Here is a 24,363-nt window from a genome sequence, read left to right on the forward strand (position 1 = left end):
GAGGTATGCTCCTGCATGCAATGCAACCCCTGCTTCCCCTCCACATCCACCACCCAACTTGTACAAGGATTTGCACACCTAGTTGCCATTCCCCACCCTCCAAAAGAATGTAAATTTGACAATCTAACAAAAGCCAGGAGGAGATAATTGTCTGCACCAGCAAAACAACTGTATCTGTGTCAAGAGCTGAACTTGGCAGATTGCCGTGGCATCCCTTCTTCCTGGGAAGCATGTGCCCTTGAATGGAAGAGCAGGGAGAAGAGTTGTTTCCCATTATTATTTGAGGGAGGGCATGCATGTTTGGCACTGCGGGTTAAACCACAGAGCCTAGGACCTGCCAATCAGAAGGTTGGCGGTTCGAAACCCCGCAACGGGGTGAGCTCCCATTGCTCAGTCCCTGCTGCCAACCTAGCAGTTCAAAAGCACGTCAAAGTGCAAGTAGATAAATAGGTACTGCTCCGCGCACTGCTCTGGTTCGCCAGAAGTGACTTAGTCATGCTGGCCACATGACCCGGAAGCTGTATGCCGGCTCCCTCGGCCAATAAAGCGAGATGAGCGCCGCAACCCCAGTCACGACTGGACCCAATGGTCAGGGGTCCCTTTACCTTTACCTATGCATGTTAACACGCGTGTGCCTGCCTCACTGTGAAAGCGTATCAAAGGGACTGGGATGAAAGAATGGAAGAGGGGAGCACCTGTTCCTCAGGGACATCTCATACACACAAGAGTCATTTCCTGATGTTAAATTTCTTGATGTTACATTACGTAGCGCATACATGCCAGGGATACATGGCACCTTGCCTTAGGCTCCTACCTATCCACATGAAGATGGTTATATCGCCCATAGTTGTGGACCTGTTTGCACAGCCAGCCTCATCATGACAGTGAAGGGCAGGTCTGGCCTCTGTAAAAAGGTAGCTACTTTCCCCAGGATTAGTCTAGTTTTGTGATAAAGTGCTGACCTGGGGAGCTGCCACACATCTTTTATTTGCTGCCAGGGGTTGTGGGGATCCCACCGCTCACTTTCCAGCACCTGATCACTTTAGAACTTTTCCAGACCTCTAGTGCAGGCTGGAAACAAGGGACACAGCAGTCACTGTCCAGTGTTTTCCTCTCCTATCATCAACATCTCTCTGCTAACAACACCCGGAAAGGAACCTCCTCCAGGGGGAAGCCCAGCAAAGCTTTTATCATTGGTAAGCCTCATTTCCCATTCTTTTTTCCATAGATAGGATGTTTCTTGGCAAAGGGTTTTATCCAGGCAGCATGCACTTGGGTTATGCTGATGGTAACACAGAGTTTTCCCTCCTTTTTCTCGGCTTTGCCCAGTCCATAATCCCCGCAGCTCCATCACTATTGTTAGCCAAGCACAAAAGAGCCAGCCAGCCAAGGCCTCTTTGTCCCTGGACAAGGGTTAGTTGGAGCTCCCCGATTTGCTCTGCATACTTGTCACACTACTGTGATGGGGGACGGGGGGGGGGGGGGAGCTGCCAAGTGCTGACAGCCTGTAATGAAATCAGCCCACAAGAGCAACACAGAGTATAGTCACCAGGGAGGGGAAGGCCTGCCGTGCTCAGATGAGAAGCCAATTTTGCGACCCTGATAAGGAGCAGTGGCCAATGGCCCTATCATTTAAGAGAAAAGAGGCGGCGTAGTAGAAATTTATAAAATTATTCATGGCGTAGAGTTTTTCTCCCTCTCTCATAACATTAGAACTCATGGAAATCCTATGAAACAATGTCAGAAGATTCAGGACAGATAAGAGAAAGTGCTTCATCACACAGTTAAAGTATGGAACTTGCTCTCCCAGGAGGTAGTGATGCCCCCAACGTTGATAGCTTCAAAGGGAATTGGGCAAATTCATGGACGGCAGGGCTGTCAATGGCTGCCAGCCACGGTGGCCATGCTCTGCCTCACACAGTTGGCGGCAGAAATGCTTCCAAATACCAGAGGCTGGAAACCACAGGAGGGGAGAGGGCTGGTGGCTGAATCCTGCTTGCGGATTCCCCACAGGCATCTAGTCTTGTCACTGTGAGAACAGGATGCTGGACTAAGTGGGCCATTGGTCTGATCCAGCAGGCTATTCTTGGGTTCTTATTCCCCACCTAGTTACTTGACTTGCACCGAATTCAGTTAAGTTCAAATATAGATGATTGGCAAGATGGAGGTAAGCACATGAGAAGATGCTTGCTGGGTTGGGCCTGCTCCCACAGTGGCCCTTCTTTCCTCACAGCTGCTGCCACAGGAGAATCTGAGGTGCCGCCATTTTGCCCTGGATGAAGTGAGAAGAAACTGTGGCAGCTTTTTCTAAGCAAACAAGTTGTCTTTTCTGTACTGTAGTAACTTAAAAAAAACCCCACGATTATGCCTTTTGCTGTAATAATCTTATGTAAACTGCTTTGTGAGGTCTGCCTGGAAAATGGTGTACAGGAAAAAGGAAAAAAAATGGCACAAAAATAATAAATAAATAAATAAATAAATAAATAAATAAAGGTTAGGTCAGGTTCATTGAATGTGTGAATCACTTCCTACAACAAGACTAAAATACAGTAATAAAAATACATAAAAACATTGAGTAACAACATCTAATTATTGGAACTGCCCAAATGCCCAGGAAAACATCCATTTCTTGCTGCCTTTCCTCCTAGGGGAGCTGCTCCATCATTTTCGTTGCCCCTTTCTGACCCTTTTCCAGGAAGCACCAGAGTTCCCAAAATATGAGGGAAGATGACACAATTTCCCTTTAGCAATTTGGCAGCAGAAAGAGGATGGATCTGTGTGGCACCTACGAATGGGATCAGGCTTGTTTATCAAGACCTTTTAATTCCCCTATTCCATTTTCCCATCGCTCTCCATTCCTGACCTGAAGACATGAAGCTAAATAGCACAATACCAGCAACCACATTACCTTTGCTCCCCCAGGAAGGTTGGCAGGAAGCCAGAAGGAAAGGAAGCTCTGGCTGCAGAGAATCAGTATGTCAGGTTGTAGTCCTTCAGTTAAAGGAACGTAGGACTGAGCTTAGCTCTGCTGGGACTGAAAATAAACTTCTGAGTTGAGCACGTTCTCAGAGGTGCCCTGTTCCTTAGTTCTGTGTTCCACCAGCGTTGTTTTGGTTGGTGGAACTCAGGTTTGGGGGGGGGGGAGGAATAAAGTAAACCCTGCAAGTCCAAAGTCTGCCTACCCCTGCGCTACAACTTGTGAGTCTTGAATTTGTGTTTTGGGAGGCGTTGATGGAGTCCTTGTAATTATGTGCAGCCGCCCATCATCTGACAACAGCGGCTATTTGAAATTCCACACGGGCATCTTCCTGATGGGTCTATAGAGCCTGCACTGTGGAAGAACTGCTTTTGTATGCTCAGCCTCCACACTTAGCCCCTTGCTCTCATCCCTGGCTCTGTTTACTCACAGAGCCACATGCAGCCAAAAGGAATGAATGGAGGGTTGAGGAGGGGGAAGGGTGCCAGGATGAATCACGGTTGAGCCAGCCTACTTGGGCGCTCCTTTGTGTGAGGGAGCTGCACACCTAATCACAAAGGAATGCCTTTGTTAGGCTAGGCTTACTTGCTTGGGGAAATCATTGGCAACCTAGCAACACACAGCTCAGGGTCAGGGTGACTTCACACATGGCAGATTCCTTCACCAGGTATTCCATGTGCAAATCCCGCATGTTGCTTGTCACACGCAGGTCTGTTTACAGCAGCACGCACACATGCAGGAAGAGCTCCCAGCTGCTTGGTGCCTATGACCTGCCTCTGTGTGTGAATGCGTGCAGAGGATAAAAGTTTAGGGTCCTAGGATCCAGTTCCTCATGTCATATATACAGCTGTACTGTGTGTGAGTCTGAAGGAATCAAAAGGTCTTTGCTTCCCTAAACTCTCCCCCTCACAATCCATAAAGAAACTTGTGTTACCATAAAGACTGACCGATTTATTAAGGCATACACTTTCATGGGGACTTCATCAGATGCAGGATGTATTATCCTGAATTGACATGCATGGTTGTGGGTGAGGTGGTTGAGAATGCAAACAGTAAAGTCAGAAGGCAATTAAATACAAAAAGTACTGAGACAGTGATCATTACATGATTAACAGTGGCCATTGACAAAGCACATGATGTTAGCACAGACACCCTACCACTGGCAAGTCAATAGTGTGATAAATATCCATTGTCCTGATTCAGTCCATGACTGCTAACATTGAACTTCTTGATGAATTATAATCCAGCAGTTTCACATTGCAGTCTCCCTCTGAAGTTCCTTTGTTCAAAATATAGACACACTAAGGTCAATTGCAGAGTGTCCTGGGAGGTTGAAAACTTCCCCCACTTTTTTTTTTTTTGCAGTTTCTGATGTTAGAGTTGTATCCATTAATTTTAGAGAGACTGGACTGTTAGTCCTGTGTAGAATGCATAATAATAATAATAATAATAATAATAATAATAATAATTTATTTGTACCCCACCCATCTGGCTGGGTTTCCCCAGCCACTCTGGGTGGCTTCCACAGAGACCAAAAATACACTAAAATGTCACCCATTAAAAACTTCCCTGAACAGGGCTGCCTTAAGATGTCTTCTGAATGTCAGGTAGTGGTTTATCGCTTTGACATCTGATGGGAGGGTGTTCCACGGGGTGGGCGCCACTACCGAGAACGCCCTCTGCCTGGTTCCCTGTAGCTTTGCTTCTCGCAGTGAGGGAACCACCAGAAGGCCCTCGGCGCTGGACCTCAGCGTCTGGGCAGAACGGTGGGGGTGGAGACGCTACTTCAGCCAGAAGGCCATCACAGGCTAGATGATGGCATATGCCAGGGGTGGAAGGACATCTGGCCTGTGTGCTAAACTTGGCTCGCCGGAGGTTCAGAGTTGACCCACAAGGCCGTTTACCCCAAACCACACCATATGTAGCTTCAGGTGTAGGGCAGATAGAGACATGGCTTTCAGCGCACAATTGGGAGCCTTGATTGTTCATTCACAAGGGAAAGCAGGCCTTGCTTAGCTCTACTGCCCATCCACTGATGTGTGGTAGAGCTGAAGCCTTCTGGATTGGGTGTGTGTGGTGGCACCTGATGTCATTGTGGTGTCAGGTGAATGACAGATAGGCAACCCCAACCACTTGCCAAATTCAGCCTGCAAGGAACTGGTCTGCTGAGCCAAAAACATATCCTCCAAAATGTTGGGTCCCAAAACCGGGATGTGCACCTTCCTGTCTGTGCTCCCGCACAAGATCACAGAGCCTAAAAGATGTGCTGGGGGTGGGGTGGGTCTGTGCACCGGAAAAAATGTGTTTGTGCTGCTGTACTCTTGTGGGGGGAAATTGGATGTCCGGTTTTTCTGGGACACTGTGCAAAAGGGTTCTCCACTCATGGACTATAGATTCTGTCCAGACAGGCATTATATTTGTTGCCTTCCCATCAATCACGTGAGCTCTGTCTACTGCCTTGTCTTGAGATGCTGGATCCTGGGTACGGGGGCTCACCATTCTCTTCTGTTTGGCAGGTTTGCCACTAAGGAACGGGATGGGCTGCTCCTCTACAACGGGCGCTTCAATGAGCGACATGATTTCGTCGCCCTGGAGATTGTACAGGAGCAAGTTCAGCTGACTTTCTCAGCAGGTATGGTTTCTCTCCAACCCCCTTGGCTTTTCTGCTTCTGCTCATCCCACCTTACGTCCTAGCAGTGTTGAAATTCCCTTGCCAGGCCTTGTTTTCCTAACCCATCAGCCTCTGCCTCTTACCCCATTATCTCCAAGCCTTCCTATTTCTTCCCCACCTCTGCTGAAGGATTTTACCTGCCCCAGTGCCGCCACTGTTAGCTTAGGTGCTCCTCCTTCAGAGCCCTTATGGGAAATGGTGGCAAGGAGAGGCATTCTCTTCTCAAGAGTCTTTCCTCCCTCTCTGAGTTGTGTTTCATCTCTCCCTCAGGAGAGTCAACAAGCACGGTAGCCCCGTTCATCCCTGGGGGCGTGAGTGATGGGCAGTGGCACACCGTCCACCTGCACTACTACAACAAGGTAAGTCTCACTGGATAGCTCAGTCGGTAGAGTATGAGACTCTTAATCTCAGGGTTATGGGTTCAAGTGCCACATTGGGGAAAAGATTCCTGCATTTCCAGGGGGTTGAACTAGAGGACCCTACAATTCTATGATTATAAGACTCTTTCATCCTGAACAGGCCTGCTGGTGCTGTGCCCAGCTCATCTCCCCCCTCACTTTTAATTCAGGGCCATCTGCATACATGGCGCTTTACAGAGAGGAGGGTTGACAGGTCCCTGCCCCAAGGCACTTACAACCAAACATGGGCGCACTGGAGGAAGCATGTGGCAGGCAGTGGAATCATGAGCAGGCAGAGAGGAATATGTGATGATTTCTTTGGCTATTACAATAAGGAGCAGGGACCAGGCCAAGCATGGGGAGCCTTTGGCCCTCCAGATGTTGCCAAACTGCAACGCTCATCAGCCCTAGCAAGCGTAGCCAATGGCCAGGAATGATGGGAGCTACATCTGGAGGGCCAAAGGGTCCCCATGCCTGGACTAGGGAAATGATCCAACGGCTTCCCGAAAAAGGTGAGGTTTGAGGAGGGAGATGGTTTCATGGAGGCATTCCAAGAAGCAGTTCCAGGGATAACAAAGGGAAATGGAGAGAGTCATTTTAAGGGTCAGGGGACCTTTGGATGGTGAGGGTGGTGGAGCTGATCAAGCAAAGGTCACAGGAAGGGATGTGCTGGGAAATAAGCACAGAGAGAGGATGGAGGGGCAGGGTCTCTGGGTACCAGAAGCTTGTGAGGGATCTGAGAGTAGGCAGGAAGCCAAGGTAGGGATTTAAAGATGGAAGTCACATGGTCAGAGCAGCAACAGAGGTGAATATTTTTGGCAGCAGAGGTCTGGATGGATGTGAGTGGGAGAAGGTGAGACAATGGAACACCAGCGAGATGATTCCTAGTGTTGTGCCAAAAATGTCTTCTGCTTCTTTTTACTGTTTTTCAGCAATGAATCAGAAAATGAGTTGCATTTGAAAATTATCACAGGGGAGGGAAAATATCAACAAAATATGCAGGGTTGATTTTTTTTACACCTTGTTTTCAAGGTGGCCCTTGGATGTGTGTGAGTGTCCTTTTATTCATTCTACAAATCATCTCTTTGATGGGCTGCCCTCTGCAGCCTTCTTGGGTACCTATGCTTCCTGAAACCCCCATAATACCCTCAGCTGGACTTTCCAGCAGCCTCAGGAACATGGGGAAGCTGCCTGTTGATGACAGCTGTTCGTCTTTTTCAAGTTTAAAGAAATTGGCATGGAAATGTTTTTAAAAGCTAACTGAAAGAACTTCCCAGTGTGGTGTAGTGGTTAAGAGCGGTAGACTCGTAATCTAGGGAACCGGGTTCGCGTCTCTGCTCCTCCACATGCAGCTGCTGGGTGACCTTGGGCTAGTCACACTTCTCTGAAGTCTCTCAGCCCCACTCACCTCACAGAGTGTTTGTTGTGGGGGAGGAAGGAAAAGGAGAATGTTAGCCCCTTTGAGACTCCTTCGGGTAGTGATAAAGCGGGATATCAAATCCAAACTCTTCTTCTTCTTCTCTTCATCCCTTAAAAACAAAACAAGCAAATATGCCAATCTCAGGCTCTTGGTGGTTAGCCTCCCCAGCTCAGGGGAAGAAGTGACTTATCCTTCAGGGCCTTTTCAGATCAGAAAGTGCAGGCAGCCTGAGAGGCTGGGAAATGCTGGGAAAATGTTTAATGGAGCTAAAACAGGTTTTCACTGAAGGGACAGACAGCCGGGTATGTATTTTTGTAATATTGTATAGGGAGAAGTGACATGCAGTGGAGGTTGGCCCATTACGTCAAATGGGGCGCTTCAGTAGTAACCTAATTCTGGCCTCTGCCAACCTGCTTTATATCTCACAGCCAGTCCCGGGTGTGGCACTGCCTGTCCCCTTCCTCCTCCTTAATCACACTATTGCTCTTTTAAAACTCAGCAGGGGATAAAACCAGAATTAGCTGCCTCTGGCTCCCCCTACTGTTGGCCTCCTTGCCATCTGCCCTACCAGGCCCGACTGATGATGTGACTTAAATGGATTCAATTTGTCCTGAACAACAGGGCAGATGGTGACATTGTCAGCACCAGCCCATGACAGCCTGTAGAGGATTCCTGCCAGCTTTCCCCACTGGCACCCCATGTCTAGAGAGATGGGCAATTTCTGTTGTTTCCTGCAGTAAGAGACCTTCCCTGCTTTATAGGGTGAGGGTGGCTTCTGGGGCCATGAAATATTCAAAGACCAGCAGGAGCTTTTGGTAACAGGGTTGCTGCCACCAATTCCTGGCTCCTTTGGGCTCGAGAAGATCCCCGTCATCAGCATTCATAGTGCCCTCAGCGCAGGGACTTTTGTGTGCGGTGGGGAGGAGGACGGAGGGTTGGTGGTCCCAGCATGATGAAGTCCCCAAAAGCTAGTCTCTAATGAGGAGGCTGCTGACAGGGGGCAGGAGGAAGTGAGCAGCTGGCGCAATTGTCGCAAAGCAGCTGCTTGCTTCAGTTAATAAGCTTGGGGCAGCCCAGGGGACTGGAACGGCGCAGGGGTCAGGAGTTGCTGTCTCACCGATTTGGAGGTGGGGAACAAGGCAGTGGCCAGAAATTGCCATGCAACCTCTCACGAGAAGCCCTTCCCTGCCGTGCCCACTTGCTGTGCCCTTGTGTGCTTGCCTAGTCCTCCGTTCCCGGGGGGGAATTATGGCTCATTTGGTTTCCCGTTCCATTTTCTTCCTCCCAAACTCTGAAGGAGCTTAGCCTGACAAAGAGCCCCCCGGCCTGGATCCACAGTCAGTCCTCTGAACAGCTAGCCTAGACCACCAGCAGCCCCACTTGATATAAGGAATCACTTCATAGGCACCAAAGTGCAGTACTGCTGGGTTTATCATTGTCTCCTGGGCAGAGAAACTTAACCAAAGTTGTACATAGAAAGATGGTGAACTGAGGTCCCACCTTTCTGGGACTCAAACAGGGCCCCCAGTCTTCCAATCCTTCCCTGAGAACTCTGTCGGGCCAATCAGTGGGTCATCTGGTTACCACATGATTAAAATTTTGGGTACTGTACTAGTGTCCTTCTTTGAGGTACACAGTAATGACCACACAAGGCTGTGCTGCTCAGGAACTGGATGTACACACAAGGGAATCAGATAACTAGAGCTTAACACATTTAGCACCAGCATCGTGTTACACTCAGAGGTGGGGAACCACAGGAATGCACGCCAAATTTGGCCTGGCTCAGGTGCTTCTACTTACCACACCCACTGGCCCCATGCCTGACAACCTTGTGACAAAATGTGGAGCATGTAGAGATGCAGCTGGGTTGGCTTGTGAGGAACTTGATTATGCAGCTGATTTCCTCAGAAAGCCAGTTTGAAGTCACTTCCCAGCTGCTGAGGGATGGTGAGTTCAGGCCTGCTGGATTGGTGACACGGTTGAGTTGCCTATCGAGAACCCTGTTGTGCAGCCAATCCCTGCAGAAATCAGCTTTACCAGCCTTGTCCTCAATGCTTTGCAGAGCACAGGACTGGCAAAGCCCCCCACACTACAGTTCCCATGAGCTACAGTTCCCAAGCACTTGGCACCCAGGGCTTGGAAAGCACTGTGCTGGAGACAGGTGGGCAAGACAACCCATCTGCCAATCACTCACCGTGGGGTGAGGACAGATAAGGATCTGGCCCGCTGGGCCCAGAAGGTTCCCCACCCCTGTGTTAGACAGATGATAAATGTCAGGCTGCACAATTAGTCTCCTGTTTCTTCAAGTTGCCAACTCCTCCCCCCACTAATTAGAGGGAGTTAATGAGTGGGAGAGATATAGAGAACCCTTTGCTGTGGGTGTGCATCCCTGAGCAGCCGGGCTGGAGCCCCCTGCAGGAGTCCAGGGGAGTCCGGCTGCATGCTCCCGCTTGACAGCCCTTTAGTTGGGACAGGGTGTTGGCCCTCCCCCTCCTGGGAATGTTCCTGGAGACTGGCGTCAGTACCGATGAGCTGGATTGCCTGCAGCTTCACCCAGGCACTCTGCCTCTGTGCCAGCAGACAATTTACCTCCTGCTAGCTCATGTGGCGGGGGGCCAGATTCCCGGTGCCTGCAGCCAGTGCTGCACATAGACAGCTCCTGACCCCAGAGCTCTCCATCCTGCTGCTTTCAATGGGGTAGGCGCCCCACAAGCAACCAAAGGACAAATGTGGGTTTCAGGCCTCTGGCATAGCTTGCACGTGCATAGAGTGCCAAGGAAGAATGAGTTAAACGCAACAGAATCGGAGGAAAGTGAGCTGAAATGCTGTGGCCGGTTTGGTGGCCTGGAGGGCAGGATCCTGAGCTGGAACTCCAGGGCAAGAGGGAAGATGTGGCACCACCATGCCACACACAGCACTGTGTTCCTCCAAGTTGCACCCACACTAGCCCTCACCTGAGTTCATTTGCGGAAATATTGCCACAGACTTTCTTTCCCTGCCAAACAGAGGCTATCCTGGTAATTAAGAGCAGCTAAGTACACCCATTGAAGCTAATGGGCCTATTTATTTATTTAAATTCTAGACCACCTTGCCTCTGAGGATCGCAGGGCGGTTTACAATATGGTTCCGGCATGCGAGCAACAGCCCAACGCAGCCAGCCACCCACAGCTCCACTCCTAGGTCAGGCAGGGACGGAGAGGAGGAGAGGAGGAGGCAGTGTTGCTGCGCCTCTCCTCTGCTGGGCTGTGGCACACAAGGGCCTGAATGTGTCCTTGAAGCAGTGGTTGGACACCTCCCTGGGTTCCTCCCTGCTCCACTGCTGTTTATGCCCCTTTAGGTTCTAGGTAAGGCAAGCAGTCTCTGGGTTTCGTTCCCTCTCTGTTGTTCGTATCAGAGAAAGAAGCACAGCACATAAAAACCAATGTGAATCCCTGGCGAGGCATGTGAGGGCCTGCCTAGCCCCTGAGGGTGCCTTGCCTCCTCCGCTGAACTGCAGGAGCTGGGATGCCTGGGATGTGAGGTCTTTCTTTCCACAAATGGGCTGCTTCTTCATGGAGGAAGAGCAGCGTGCTGCTTCCTCCAACTGTCCCCATTAAATGATGGTAGGGGAGCACATGGTTTGCCTGAGGCCAGCTCAGTTCCCTTGTTCCCACTTTGGGAATTTCCAGGCGTTCTAGCACATCTCATTCCATGCAGCCAGTTGGATGGAATTGAGCACATGTACATGGGAGGTAAAAGTTGCAGAGGCCGCTGTGGTGGAAAGACACGGTGGGGTTGGGGGTGGTGATCGGAAGCAGAACGATTCACATCCTGCCCTTCAAAAGCAGGATAGCCATGAGATTCACCAGGAACTGGCAAGGGGATGATTTGAGCTGGGGCTGCATTGTTGGAGTGAGAAACAGAAAGAATGAGGCGGAGGCAGCCAAGCCCATTGGCTGCACTGTGGTCAGAAGTGCCGGCCAACACAGTGGTTAATAATATTGGGCTTGAAATGGGGAAATCCAGGTCCAAATGCCCTCTCAGCTGTGAATTTCTCAACCCAAAGGTTCATTCTCCCTCATTGATGCTAACCTGAGAGTACAGAAGGACAAAGTACAAATGTAGCAGACATTGCAGCTATGGTTCCATGACAGGCATGTGCTTTGAGATGGGGTGTGGAGTCTCTCTGAGCAGGGCTATGGCTAGGAGCCTGTGTAGTGTGGGATCTGTTTAGGCACTGGAAGGAGTTGCTGCTGCAGCCTGGACCGGGGGCACAGCGAAGGATGGCCCTGGTGAACAGGAGCATTTCTCTAAATTAAATGTGACGTTAAATGCATTTAATGGGCATGGTGCTTTAAAATGCAAATAGCCACAGCAGTGGGACTTGAATAGGATTAGGACTGTTGCAGGCAGGGAGGGAGAGTTTAGCTCTTTCTCCCCCCACTCCTGCCTTGATCCTGATGAAAATCGCCAGCTCTTCCAGTGCTGTTATTTTGCATTAGGCGGAAAACTCCACTTAGCTCTTCCCAAAGATGGAGAGTATGAATCAGGATCTAAGCATGTGGGGAAGGGTTAAGCTCCACATCGTCACCTTATGCAAAATGCATAAGACAATGCAAAAAGCACATTTAAAGTCACATTTCATTTGGCCCTTAGCTGCCCAGTGGGAGTAGGGGAGATGAACTGATATTTGAAGCCAGTTTTTATCCCTGGCTAAAGTTCCACGCTATGCCCATTGATTCATCTTGAAGTTTGTCCTGTTTCACCCAACCCAACATGAGCTTTGTGCAGGCGTGGTTCACACAAACAAGGGCAAAACTGCCCTTCTGCAATCCTGGATCTTCACCGTTAACTTTGTGTTGTTGAATTTTCCTGGGGTCTGAGCTGCGCTCTGATTACAAGTAGCAATGGAAAGTGAGGCTTCTTCCAGACTGGTGTTTCTGCGGGCTTGTTTTGTGGGTGTGGGTATACTCTGTAACATGTCATTGATGCAATAACAGTGCATTAGTGGGTGGTTTATATTGGATCGTCCACACTTCATAAGTCATTCTACATTGCTTCTGCAATGTTGCCACATTATTGCCAACCGGAAGGGCTCTGTTGCACTATAGCAATGAAAACTTACAGGATTTTATGGGGCATGCCCCTATTGTGAGTGAAGCAGTATGACACCCCAAAAACTTTTGAATGCTCAAGAGGCATTGAAGGCTTGATTGCATATAACTTCCCTGGTTATATTATGGGCACAAATAACGATGAATGCTCAATAAAATGAATGCTCAATAAAAAGAAGAATAGTTTTGGAGGGATCCTAAGCGCAGCATTTCTCTGTCCTGCTTGGCTTCAAAGAAAAAAGAAAAAGGGTGTGTCTTGTGACTTCTTTGGTGGTGAGTTTACCTGAGGACATGTCACTCTGCTACGAAACTGGCTGTCTGGCTAGAAGGGGGAAGTTCATTTCCACGGCTTGTAAGTCCTTAGATTTCAGGCCATTTCTGGCATAAACTTATTCCAGGCTTGTAAATAACTGAGGTTCAATGGGCTGACTGTGAAGTTGATGGAAAAAAGAAAAAGAAAAACGCACCTCAGAAGCCTTTCGACTTCCGAGGTGCGTTGGAAAACAAAAGCAATTACTTCTGGGTTTTCGGCATTCGGCTTCCAAATTGTCCAGCTTCCCGGACACTCAAAAACTGAAGTACCACAGTATTTTGCATGGTGCTTGCAGTTTTTGTGCAAAAGAGAGACCTTAATCCTTTCTCAGGCCACTCACCCTGTACCAAGTTCCGTGCAGTAACATGAAAAGTATTCCACTCTGGGGAACTTTCCTGGCTGATCCTGGTGCTGAGGCAAGGGCTGTGTTTTGAGCTGTTTTCTCTCTCCCCCCCCCCATTGGTTTTACATGTTCTGAGGAAGGAGTGGCACAAAAGCTGAGGGAAGGCTTGGGCTGCCTGCCAGTCCCTTGGTGCTGTGCTGTGACCTGTTGCCATGGCCACACCCTCCCCTCCTTCTCCCCCAGCTGCATTTCCTTTTGTTTGGAGCTGTCATGTTTCCTTGCCACAGCCTTTGAATCGCTCTCGAGATTCTACGGTCCAGCCCCGCACGCCAAAAAAGAGAGTCACCAATGACCTGTGATTTTCTCCTGCCAGGCGTGGGGTTGGGGGGCTTAGGCTGAACGCAAGCCCAGTGGGCAAACACAAAAGAGGTCCAGGACAGAAGCTCACACTCTCTGTCACTTGCTGGCTAAAGTGGCATGCAGTTATCTTCGTAGAGAGTTTCACAAAATTCGCAGAGGTATATAATCACATTATTTAAAAAAGCTCCCCAACAAATAAATATTCCAACCACTGCCACCAGTGAAAAGCCAGTGGAACATAGACGTGCTTATTTAAATAAGCACTCATATACCTTTTGTGCCTGATGAAATGGAAAAGAAACAGCAGTAGGAAAATCACAAAAGGGAACAACATGTGGCCAAATGTGGGGTTAATTTTGGGATTATCCTTTAATAGGCACCTGCACACAGATATAATCTCCAGTGGAACATATTTTTTCATCTGATTGTGCACACTCTTCACCATTTCCCACCCCCCAAGAGAGACCCCTCTTAAGCTTTCATTACTTTCTTGCCTGATTTTGCACATGCTTGCTTATTTCACACTAGCCGTCTCTTTCGTGGTATGGCTTGGGAATTCTATGAAATCAAGAAATCAATGCCGTTTTGAACTCTGTGGTTAAAACCAGTGCAGTTTTGAAAGGTTCATTCAGTCTACCACTACCTTGCTTCAAAATGGTGTCCCGTTGTATCCAAACATAGACAGAAACCTGCTCCTTGATATCGGGGACCATCATGCAAAAGTTGTTTACAATATCTGAAGAAGTGTCAAAACTTATAGCCATCAAACAACTTTCCAAAATTTATGGTAGATTCTCCTCCAGTTTTCCCCTTGCTCAATTTTTGTGTATAAAAGGGGAGAAGCTATTGACAGATATTTGCACTTTGTTCCTCACTTAGCAAAATACATTAAGTCAATAAGAATGAACATGTCATCTATACAACACTCTCTGCACATTGGCAGCTCTGTGGAAATTTGTAAAATCTAATGCTGTTAATTGCTTTGGAGACTCTTTCCTGCAATGGTTAGGGAACCTGTGGCCCTCCAGATGCTGTTGGACTACCACTCCCTTCATCCCTGATCATTGGCTAGTTTGAACTATGGTCAAACTATTCAGTAGGTCGATAAATTGATTTTTTTAAAAAAATGAATCTGACTTTGGTTGCCTATGCATTTGGCGTAAGTCAAAAAGATTAAAACAACACTGCCCTTGGAATGCATTAAGTGACCTAGTTCACGTGGGAGAGTGAAGTAGGTGTGCACTAAATGTGTGTGTGTTTGTGCGTGCGCAAGTATGCACGCACAAACATTACATATATGCAAACTCTTTAGGAACAGTAAGAACAATATACAAGAAAAGAAAGTGTTGCATTTAAAATGCACTGGTACAGATAGAGGCACTGCCTAAGATCAAAGGTCCATCACACCTCTGTAGTCTTTTGCAAGATAATTCCTCTCCTTTGTGTTGTGATTACATAGTGCTTTCTAAAACGGGGATCACGTGTGTGTTCTGTGGCAGAATTAGGCATCACAAGAATCTCAGGTCTCCCTTTCTTCACAGTGAGCCTTTTCATCCTTCTTGCTGCTGAGAGATACTTATTGGAAGCAGCTGGGCATTGTCTGCTGCTAGATCAATATGGGACACTGTATTTGTGTCCTGGATCTATACCTATAGATCAGATTGTTCAGCTCTCCTCAGGGGAGCATACACACAGAGAACCGTCTTTTATGGTAGATTCATTAATCTAGAGCAAATTCTGGCCCCCGGTTCTCTCCCTACAACTGTTAAATGCCGGGTGATAATAGGGTGGAATTTTGCCCTGTGAAGTTTTACGGCATGTTTACATGTGAAACAATGATTCTAATATGCTATGTTAGAATCACTGCTTTGCACATAAACATGAGGTGAAACTGCAAGGGGAAGAATTCCACTCGCTTGTTGAGTGCTCAGTATTCCAGATGTGTGGAGGGCTTTGCAAGTGTCTGCCCCAGACATTCAGCTCCTTGAAGATCCTTCCAGAACTGCTGCCCACATGGCTGCTTTTCCATTGGCCTGCCTTGGTCTAAGGCAGCTTCCTCTCCTCCTGTGTTTAGTTCAAGAGATACTGAGAGAGAGCTTTTACCTGCTCTGGCATCTCTTAGACTAGAGATGGGGAACCTGTGGCCGTCCAGGTGTTGTTGGAGTCCAGTTCCCATCAGCCCCAGCCAGCACAGCCAATAGATGATGGGAGTTATAGTCCCACAACACGTGTTTAGACAATACCTTGCTCTTCCAGGCTTGCCCTTTGATTGTGCTGCCATGGCCATTACTTGGCTGCATCAGGATTCTGCTTTTTCTCCACAGCCCATCGTGGGGATGTCTGGAGTTCCTCAGGGGCCCTCTGACCAGAAGGTAGCTGTGGTGACAGTGGATGACTGTGACACTTCCGTGGCCTTGAAGTTTGGTTCCATGCTGGGAAACTATTCTTGCTCAGCTCAAGGGACACAGTCAGGCACCAAGAAGTAAGAATTTTATGTGTGCTATAAACACAACTAATGAGCCTGGAGAATGAAGAACGAGCAGACATAGCTAGAGCCAGGCTGGCTCCACTGTGCTTATTGTTCACTGGGGAAATTCCTGTTAGGATCATGCCCTGTGGGATAGCGTTCACCTGTTCTAGCTTTCACAATCCACCTTCATCCTGCAGTTGGAGGTCTCAGTAGAGCAATTGGGGAAGTTTGACCTCTGCACTTAATGACCTTTCAGCTGATGGAGTGGAGATTGAAGATTGGGAACTAAAAGTGAAGGATGGGGAGACTAGCGAAGGCTAGTCAGCCATGTGATATTGACTGATCAGTGGTCCTGCCCAGCTGAAACATTTGGCCCTAGAGGCTGATCTTGATAAGGATCCTGGTCCTGGAGCCAAAAAGGTTCACCACTCTGATCTCCAGGGTCAAATAATTGCTGTACAGTCGTACCTCGGAACTCAAACGGAATCCATTCCAGAAGTCCGTTCAACTTCCAAAATGTTCAGAAACCAAGGCGTGGTTTCCGATTGACTGCAGGAAGGTCTCACGGAACCTGCGTTGGATGTTCGGGTTCCAAAGAACGTTCACAAACCAGAACATTCACTTCTGGGTTTGCGGTGTTTGGGAGCCAAAACGTTCAACTTGCAAGGTGTTTGAGTTCCCAGGTATGACTGTATTCTGGGCAGCACTATTTTTCACTGTTGAGCTATTGGACATCTTAGTCTTCACCAGCTACCTTCTGCTACTACAACTTTACACAGAGACAAGTCTAGGCTAAAAGCTTTGCTACCCCATTGTGGGACTCTTCAAAGCTCCTGGCATATCCAGGTGCCTATAGCTCTGATGATGTCAATCACTTGACCTGAAAGACCACAATGATGCCAGCCATGATTGGGTCAGAAGATGTATTTTAATCTGCCATTCCCTCTGTTGAGCTTGACCTCCTGAGTTACTCCTGTCTTGGCTTCCCAGGTCCCTGGATTTGACAGGTCCACTGTTGTTAGGTGGCGTTCCTGACCTGCCCGAGAGCTTCCCAGTACGGAACCGGCACTTTGTAGGCTGTATTCGGGACTTCCTGATTGATAACCGAGAGGTGGACATGGCTGACTTCATTGCCAACAATGGGACGGTGCCAGGTATGGCTTGTGTTATATCCAGTGGATGGATCCAATTGATACAAGGGATGCAAAACTGGCAAGAAAAGTGCAGTACTGACTGTTTTAAAAATATTGCTGAGTGTGCCATTGTACGTGTGTGTGTGTGTGTGTGTGTGTGTGTGTGTGTGTTGTGGTGGTGTAGTGATGGGTCTTTGTAAAAGGGCTTCAGTCCTGTCTCTGATTACTCTCATCAGTTGCCTCCTCTCTTGCCTACCTTGACACTCCATTCCCAACCCCTGGAGCATCTTGCTGCTGCCTTTATCCTTTCCAATGCCGTCTCACTTCTCTCCTCTAGGCTGCTCAGCCAAGAAGAACGTTTGTGACAGCAACACTTGCCACAACGGCGGCACGTGTGTCAACCAGTGGAACACCTTCAGCTGCGAATGTCCCCTGGGTTTTGGAGGCAAGGACTGCAAGCAAGGTAAAGGGTGGAGGCTGTGAAAGAAGGGAGGCTATGGGGACATGGTAGCTCTGATAAGGCAGCTTGAACGGTCCCTGGGAGAGGGAAGGCCAAATTACATATATCATTGATCACGTATTTTGAGTGCAGAATTTTCCCTTGCAGAAATAGTGAGTGGAGTTGGCCATGATCCAGATTGGGACCCCAGTGTGGGGCAGGGCAGGCAGGGGGCTTCTCATTCTCCTCAGTGGTGGTCCCAATACAGAGCCACCCTCATCTCCAGTGCCTGTAATTTGCATGGCGGGAAGTTTCTGAACCACTCCAATTGGGCTGCGCTCAAGAGTAAACAACATGATTCAGTTCAGTTTGGCAGCAAGGATGTTGCGGGGAGGGCTTTTTGCTGCCTTTTTCTTCTGAGGAAAACTAGAATAAGGGGTGGAATGTTAACAGAATATCTCTGTCCAGTCCCAATCCCTGTGTAAGTTTTTGAGCTTTGGAAGATTTTACTGCCACTGTCAACATAATCCAACAGTAGTCCAGAAAATGTTGGATGCTGGGTTGTAGTGTTAATAACTTCTGGGTGTCAGAGTGAGAGGTAGCTCACACCCTCCTGCTAAGGCCTGGGAGTGTAAGTAAACAGGAGCTGTTTACTCAGCTGCGTAGGACACAGTTGCCTCAAATGCCATTGTGCTGAAAATGGTGTCTAGTCCTTCAGTACAAGCAGGCAAAGATCAAGGGGGTGGTGTCTAGGCCAGGGATGGGGAACCTCTAACCCAGCCTTTCTCAACCTGTGGGTCCCCAGATGTTGTTGAACTACAACTTCCATCACCCCTAGCTAGCAAGGCCAGAGCTCAGGAATGATGGGAGTTGTAGTCCAACAACATCTGAAGACCCGCAGGTTGAGAACCACTGTACCCGTCAGATATTGCAGAGCTTCACCTCCCAACAGTTCCAGCTAGCCATCCTGGCCAATGGTCAGGGGTGAAGGGAGTAGAAGTCCAATAGCCTCTGCAGGGCCACAGGTTCCCCATCCCTGAGACAGGCCCTGCTTTAGGGATGGAGTTCCCAAACCAGGCATAGGCAAACTCGGCCTCCAGATGTTTTGGGACTACAACTCCCATCATCCCTAGCTAACAGGACCAATGGTCAGGAATGATGGGAGTTGTAGTCCCAAAACATCTGGAGGGCCGAGTATGCCTATCCCAAACCCATAGGATGGCTGGCAATAAGATGGTGGCGGCGGGGGGGGGGGGGTTCAGATCCCACCTGCTAGCATTCTCCTTCATCCTCTCCCCTTCCTATACTTTTTATCCCACAGTGTTCCAAACATCCTACACTGGAAGGGTCAGGAGATGGTTTAATACAACTCTAGTATGTTTGTCCTTACACTTGGGGCAGTCTAGTGACCTCTTCCACTGGTTCCAGCATTCACTACGGGTTGAGCATATCACCTTTTCTCTCATTCCCTCTCATTTACACACACACACACACACACACACACAGAGAGAGAGAGAGAGAGAGAGAGAGAGAAAGGATTAACAAAGGCCTCCTGCTGTACACATAAGTTTCATCCCTGCCTCAGATGCACTCATTTGACATGCATTTGACATGCCAGTCAGATGATGCACTGCTTAAGCTGTGTAGACATTGATTACTCCTATGGCCACCTCCTTAGAAGGAAAAAAGCACTCTGTGTTTGGTGCCAATGCAGAGTTTCTCCTCCACATTGCTCCCCCCCCCCCCCGGAGTTTCTCCTCTGCTTCTGAATTGTCACCAGAACATTATTCTATGCCCAGGAGGGGAGCTACTGCATAAATGCACATTTAGTACTCCATTGTGCCCCGGAGAGAAAAGTAATAGGATCTTATAACTTGCTGTCTTACTCCATGAGAATGATTTCAAAAGGCCGTAATAACATGTCTGCATCAAGAGGAAAGTTCACCCTGCAATGATTGTTCTGAGTTGCATAAAAAGAAAAGAAGGTTGTATGTATCAGCCTGCCATATTTCCAAGCCTTTCTGTAACCCTGAAGGCTAGAACCTTCTTTTATTACTTTTTTTTTAGAGCAAAAGTGGAGCTGGGAGTTCCAGAGTTGCACAAGCATGCCTCAGGAGGCGCATACAGCCTTTCAGACTTGTGCTGGCAGCCTTGTTGCAGGGTGTGACTGGAAATCTGTGGCTTACATGCATGCAGGACCCATATTCCGGCGACTGCTCTGCTGTGTAGCAATGTCTGCTTTTGCTGACTTGTGTCCCCCACCATGCAGAAATGGCAAACCCCCAGCGCTTCCTGGGCAACAGCATGGTCATCTGGAACAACGTGGCCTTGGTCATCACCCTTCCATGGCACATTGGACTCATGTTCCGTACTCGGCAGAGCAACGGCGTCCTCCTGCATGCGACAGCTGGGCAGCATTCTACCATCACCTTGTGGGTAAGTCTCCAAGGCAGGGCAGCAGCACCCTGTGGATCGGTGGCCTGAGAAGACTGCCTTTGCCTACAAGCAAGAAGTAGAGAGGTTGGAGGGGATGCGGGTTCTTTGCTCCACAAGGTTATCAGGAGCAGGTGCAATTGATGCACTGCTCCCAAGAGTGAGAATGCCAGCTCACCTGCTTCTTACCTCTTTCCCAGCTGAGCGAAGGGAACGTGCTGATGACTGTGTACCGTGCCAACAGCCGGGTCTCCGCCCTGCGGCTGCACCAGGTGAAGGTGAACGATGGGGACTGGCATCACATGCAACTGGAGCTGCGCAGCAGCAGGGACAACCCAGAAGCCCAGTGCTTAGCCACAATGGCCTTTGACTACGGCTTGCATCAGGTATGGGGAGTGAGTTGCCTTCACCCTCAGAAGTGCGCTCCCTTCTTTCTCGACAACAGCTGCTGGCTTTGTGACTTCTCTCCTGGGCTGTTCTTACACTGGACTTGCTTTCCCATAAGCTCTGCTCATGTCCCTCCCTGCTCCGAATCAACCAACGTGCACTGTTGTTTTAGTTCCAGCCCCTTCCTACCTTCCAACGGCCTGCACCCCTGACCTCTACCCAATGCTATTTTACTAGAAAAAGAGGTGCTGCCACTCACCACTCCCTTGTTCTTTTAGAATGGCAATGGCACCCACCTGAGAGGTGCCTGAACCCACCTGAGAGGTACTGGAACTGAATTCCCCTGAGTTCCTGCTGAAAAAAAGCCCTGCCTCTATTCCCTTGCCCCCTCAAGTGTTGTGGCCTCTTCAAAATATTAGGGGAAAGCAATGCAAGATGGCTGCTTTGTCTCTTACCTGTCCTCCAGGTGGCAATCAACATCAGCAGCGAGCTGCACGGACTCAAAATGCGGAACCTGAGTGTTGGCGGCATTCCTGGGGAGCAGGGTGAAGTGCAGCAAGGCTTCCGTGGCTGCATGCAGGTAAGCAGGGCGAGGAGCCAGCATCAGTGGCCCCATTCTGGGCTGTAGGTAATGCCCAGGTCCACGTTGAGCCAGGCATGGGCACTGCCTCTTCTCCCATTAGCTTTTCTCCCAGGGACATATTTCTCAGGGCTAATTAGCCCAAGCAGATTTTTGTGTGTCATGTGTTCTCTGTGCATCTGTGTGTCTGGTGGTGCCTGTCTGTCTGTCTGTCTGCATCGTTCTCTCTCTCTCTCTCTCTATATATATATATATGCACAAAGTTAGAAGCTGCCACATATCCCCACCTGGCAAATTGCAGTCAGGACAACCATCATTGCAGGGGGTTGGAATAGATGACCTGTTGGGTATCTTCCAGCTGTACAATTCAACAATCATTTGATTATACACTCTCACCTTCCAACCCTATGTGGCTGGAACTGTGTGGCTGAAACACGCCTGCTGATTGGTTGTAGATTGCATTTGTATAATACATTTGTCACTCTCTTTTTGTTGTCAGGAGGAAAGGAGGTCCCTTTTAAAATAAGATCACCAGCAATCTCAGAGCAGCACTATTTTTTATTATTCCCCACTTTTTCAGACGCCCACATTTGGTTTTGCCTTCCATGCAGATGGATATGGGTCGAGTGTGTGGTACCTCAGATAAGATGCATGTTGGAACAAATCGAATCGCTATCAGATTTTTGCAACTCTCCCAAGTGCAAGCTCTGACCTTACTCATTCTGTGCACCTTTATTGCAGGGAGCACAGCGCCATCTAGGGGCTGCAGTTCTCCAGTGGTTCATGCCTAACTTACCGTATTTTTCGCACCATAGGGCGCACCGGACCATAGGGCGCACCCAGTTTTTAGGGGGGGAATTCAAGAAAAAAAAATCTCCCCCCCCCCGCAGCCCCAAAGAGCAGCGTACAGGCTGCACACAACCTCTCCCTGCCGGAGGGGTTGCGTGCAGCTATGGATCAAGCCAAGTGAGCGAGCGGGATGGATCCCGCTCGCTGTTTTGGCTTCCCCTAGCCCCGTGCAGCCTCTCCCTCCCGGGAGAGGCTGTGTGGGGCTAAAGAATCCATAGCCCCGTGCAGCCTCTCCTTGGCAGAGGGGTTGCGCGCAGCTATGGAGGAAGCCAAGGCAGCGAGCGGGATGGATTCCGCTCGCTGTTTTGGCTTCCCCTTTAGCCCTGTGCAGCCTCTCCTTGGCGGAGGGGCTGCACAGGGCTTTACTGGGAGGTGGGGGGATTCCCTCACCTCTCCCAAAAGCCTGCAGAAGCCGTGCAAACCCTTTAAAGAGATTGCGGCTTCTCCTGGCTTTACTGGGAGGTGGGGGGATTCCCTCACCTCCCGCAAAACCGGCAGAAGCCGCGCGCACTTTAAAAGGGCTGCACGGCTTCTCCTGGCTTTCCTGGGAGGTGTGGGGATTCCCTCACCTCTCGCAAAAGCCCGCAGAAGCTGTGCAACCCCTTTAAAGGGATCGCGGCTTCTCCTGGCTTTTGTGAGAGGTGAGGGAATTCCCCCACTTCCCGCAAAACTGGCAGAAGCCGCGCGCACTTTAAAAGGGCTGCACGGCTTCTCCTGGCTTTTCTGGGAGGTGGGGGGATTCCCTCACCTCTCGCAAAAGCCCGCAGAAGCCGCGCAATCCCTTTAAAGAGATCGCGGCTTCTCCTGGCTTTTCTGGGAGGTGGGAGAAGGGACTGATGCCGCCAGTCAGTCCCTTCTCCCTCCTGTTGAAAAGCCCGCAAGAGCTCACGGAGCTTGTGTGCGGCTCTTGGGGGCTTTTCCCGCCGGCCTCCCCCCTGCATTCGTTCCTTAGGACGCACACACATTTTCCCTTGCTTTTTAGGAGGGAAAAAGTGCGTCCTATGGTGAGAAAAATACGGTACTTCTTTCTGGGGTGTGTTTTTTTGCTCCCAATAAGGGGGCCATTTAGGCTGCTTCCAGACAACCTGTTTATAATGAGCATTCAGACCGATTTGCCTGCAGAGAGATTAGGTGCCACCAACTATTTAATGAGCATTGGTAGACAATGTTGCGCCAAGCCAATGTTACCCATTACTTTCCTGTTTGCAAAAAGGCTGATCTTTTGGGGAAGTCGATTTGCTTTGCAGGAGCTCATCCAACTCAGCTTTAATTGCACAGCCTGAATTTGCTGGGATGTGATCGAATCCCACTCGGAAATAGTGCCAGTCTGAAAGTGCCCTTAGTTCGCACACAACAGCCAGCAAATTCTGACCAGGAAATGCAAGTTTGCCGGTGTCTGCCCTTCTAAGAGCTGGATCTCTGTGGTGCTGCAGCTTGACCCCCCCCCCCCGTGTTCTCTTTATTCCCAGGGTGTAAGGATGGGTGAGACATCAGCCAGTGCTGTGGCCCTGAATGTGAACCAGGCTGAGAAGGTGAACGTGGAACGTGGCTGCAGTATCCCGGATCCCTGTGACTCCAACCCCTGCCCTGTCAACAGTTACTGCAATGACGATTGGGACAGCTACTCCTGCAGCTGTGACCCAGGTCAGTTGGGGGGTGGGGAGAGAAGGGGCGACGGAAGAGCTGTTGCTGCTGCTCTTCCCCAAGAAATACTGGAGAGATTCCACTCTGGCACCCTCCAAAGTTTAGCACTGTGTGATACAGGGTGAGCTAAGCCATTAGGGTTAACTAGGTACACAGGGTGACTGTACGAAACAAAATAAAAAAATTCCTTCCAGTAGCACCTTAGAGACCAACTAAGTGAGCTTTTGTGTGCATGCACACTTCTTCAGATGCTGCAGAGATGGAGCTTTGTTTTCATTGTATCAGAGCTAGTTGTGATTCCACCTGAACTTCTGAACAACAACACCCTGGCCATTGGCTCTACATGCTAGAGATGATGGGAGTTGTACTTCAGGCATATGTGGAGGTCCGCATGTTCCCCACCTCTAATGACCTCAGAGACCGTGCAATCCAGGCTTAGGGATGAATCCCAGCCTGCTTCCTCTCTCTCCAGCCCATCCCTCTCATCTGCAGCTGTTACTCTTTGCTGCACCTTGAGGGGTGGTGTCAGGCATCAGGGAATCCGATCCCCCCCCCAAGGCAGGCTGCCAGGAATAGGTAGACAAAGAAGCTCTTACCAGTATCTTTTTTTCAATATCCACAGAGAGAGAGGCTTAGAAATGTTGCCTCTTGGAGTAATGGCATTGCTCTGAGTAATCTCCACCCCCTTTCTCTCCTCAATCGTCACCACACCACCCACCTTACGGTGGCCGCTTAGGGCCATTTGCCTCCTAGCTCTTTGCTCTCCTACTTTCAATGCTTGCCAGGTTATGGGAAAAGGGGGGTCTGGAATGCTTTCTAGTGATGACGTGTCAGCCAGCTGCTCCAGCTCTGC

At 49.3% G+C, this 24,363-nt stretch overlaps 1 protein-coding gene across 3 annotated transcripts in view; it reads left to right on the forward strand.

Moving 5' to 3' along the window:
• The window catches only part of CELSR2 (cadherin EGF LAG seven-pass G-type receptor 2), a 110,883-nt gene that overhangs the window by 61,918 nt on the left and 24,602 nt on the right, over nt 1–24,363 (forward strand). For all 3 annotated transcript variants that reach the window (XM_083509780.1, XM_083509781.1, XM_083509782.1), the window contains exons 4-12: nt 5,494–5,609; nt 5,919–6,007; nt 15,900–16,057; nt 17,036–17,199; nt 17,516–17,641; nt 19,887–20,053; nt 20,251–20,436; nt 20,904–21,017; nt 23,336–23,510. In XM_083509780.1, coding sequence (XP_083365906.1) covers nt 5,494–5,609; nt 5,919–6,007; nt 15,900–16,057; nt 17,036–17,199; nt 17,516–17,641; nt 19,887–20,053; nt 20,251–20,436; nt 20,904–21,017; nt 23,336–23,510 — 1,295 coding nt within the window. The remainder of the gene's footprint in view (nt 1–5,493; nt 5,610–5,918; nt 6,008–15,899; nt 16,058–17,035; nt 17,200–17,515; nt 17,642–19,886; nt 20,054–20,250; nt 20,437–20,903; nt 21,018–23,335; nt 23,511–24,363) is intronic.

The sequence above is a fragment of the Podarcis liolepis genome (assembly GCF_965112155.1).
Source record: "Podarcis liolepis genome assembly, chromosome: 6".
Lineage (NCBI taxonomy): Eukaryota > Metazoa > Chordata > Lepidosauria > Squamata > Lacertidae > Podarcis > Podarcis liolepis.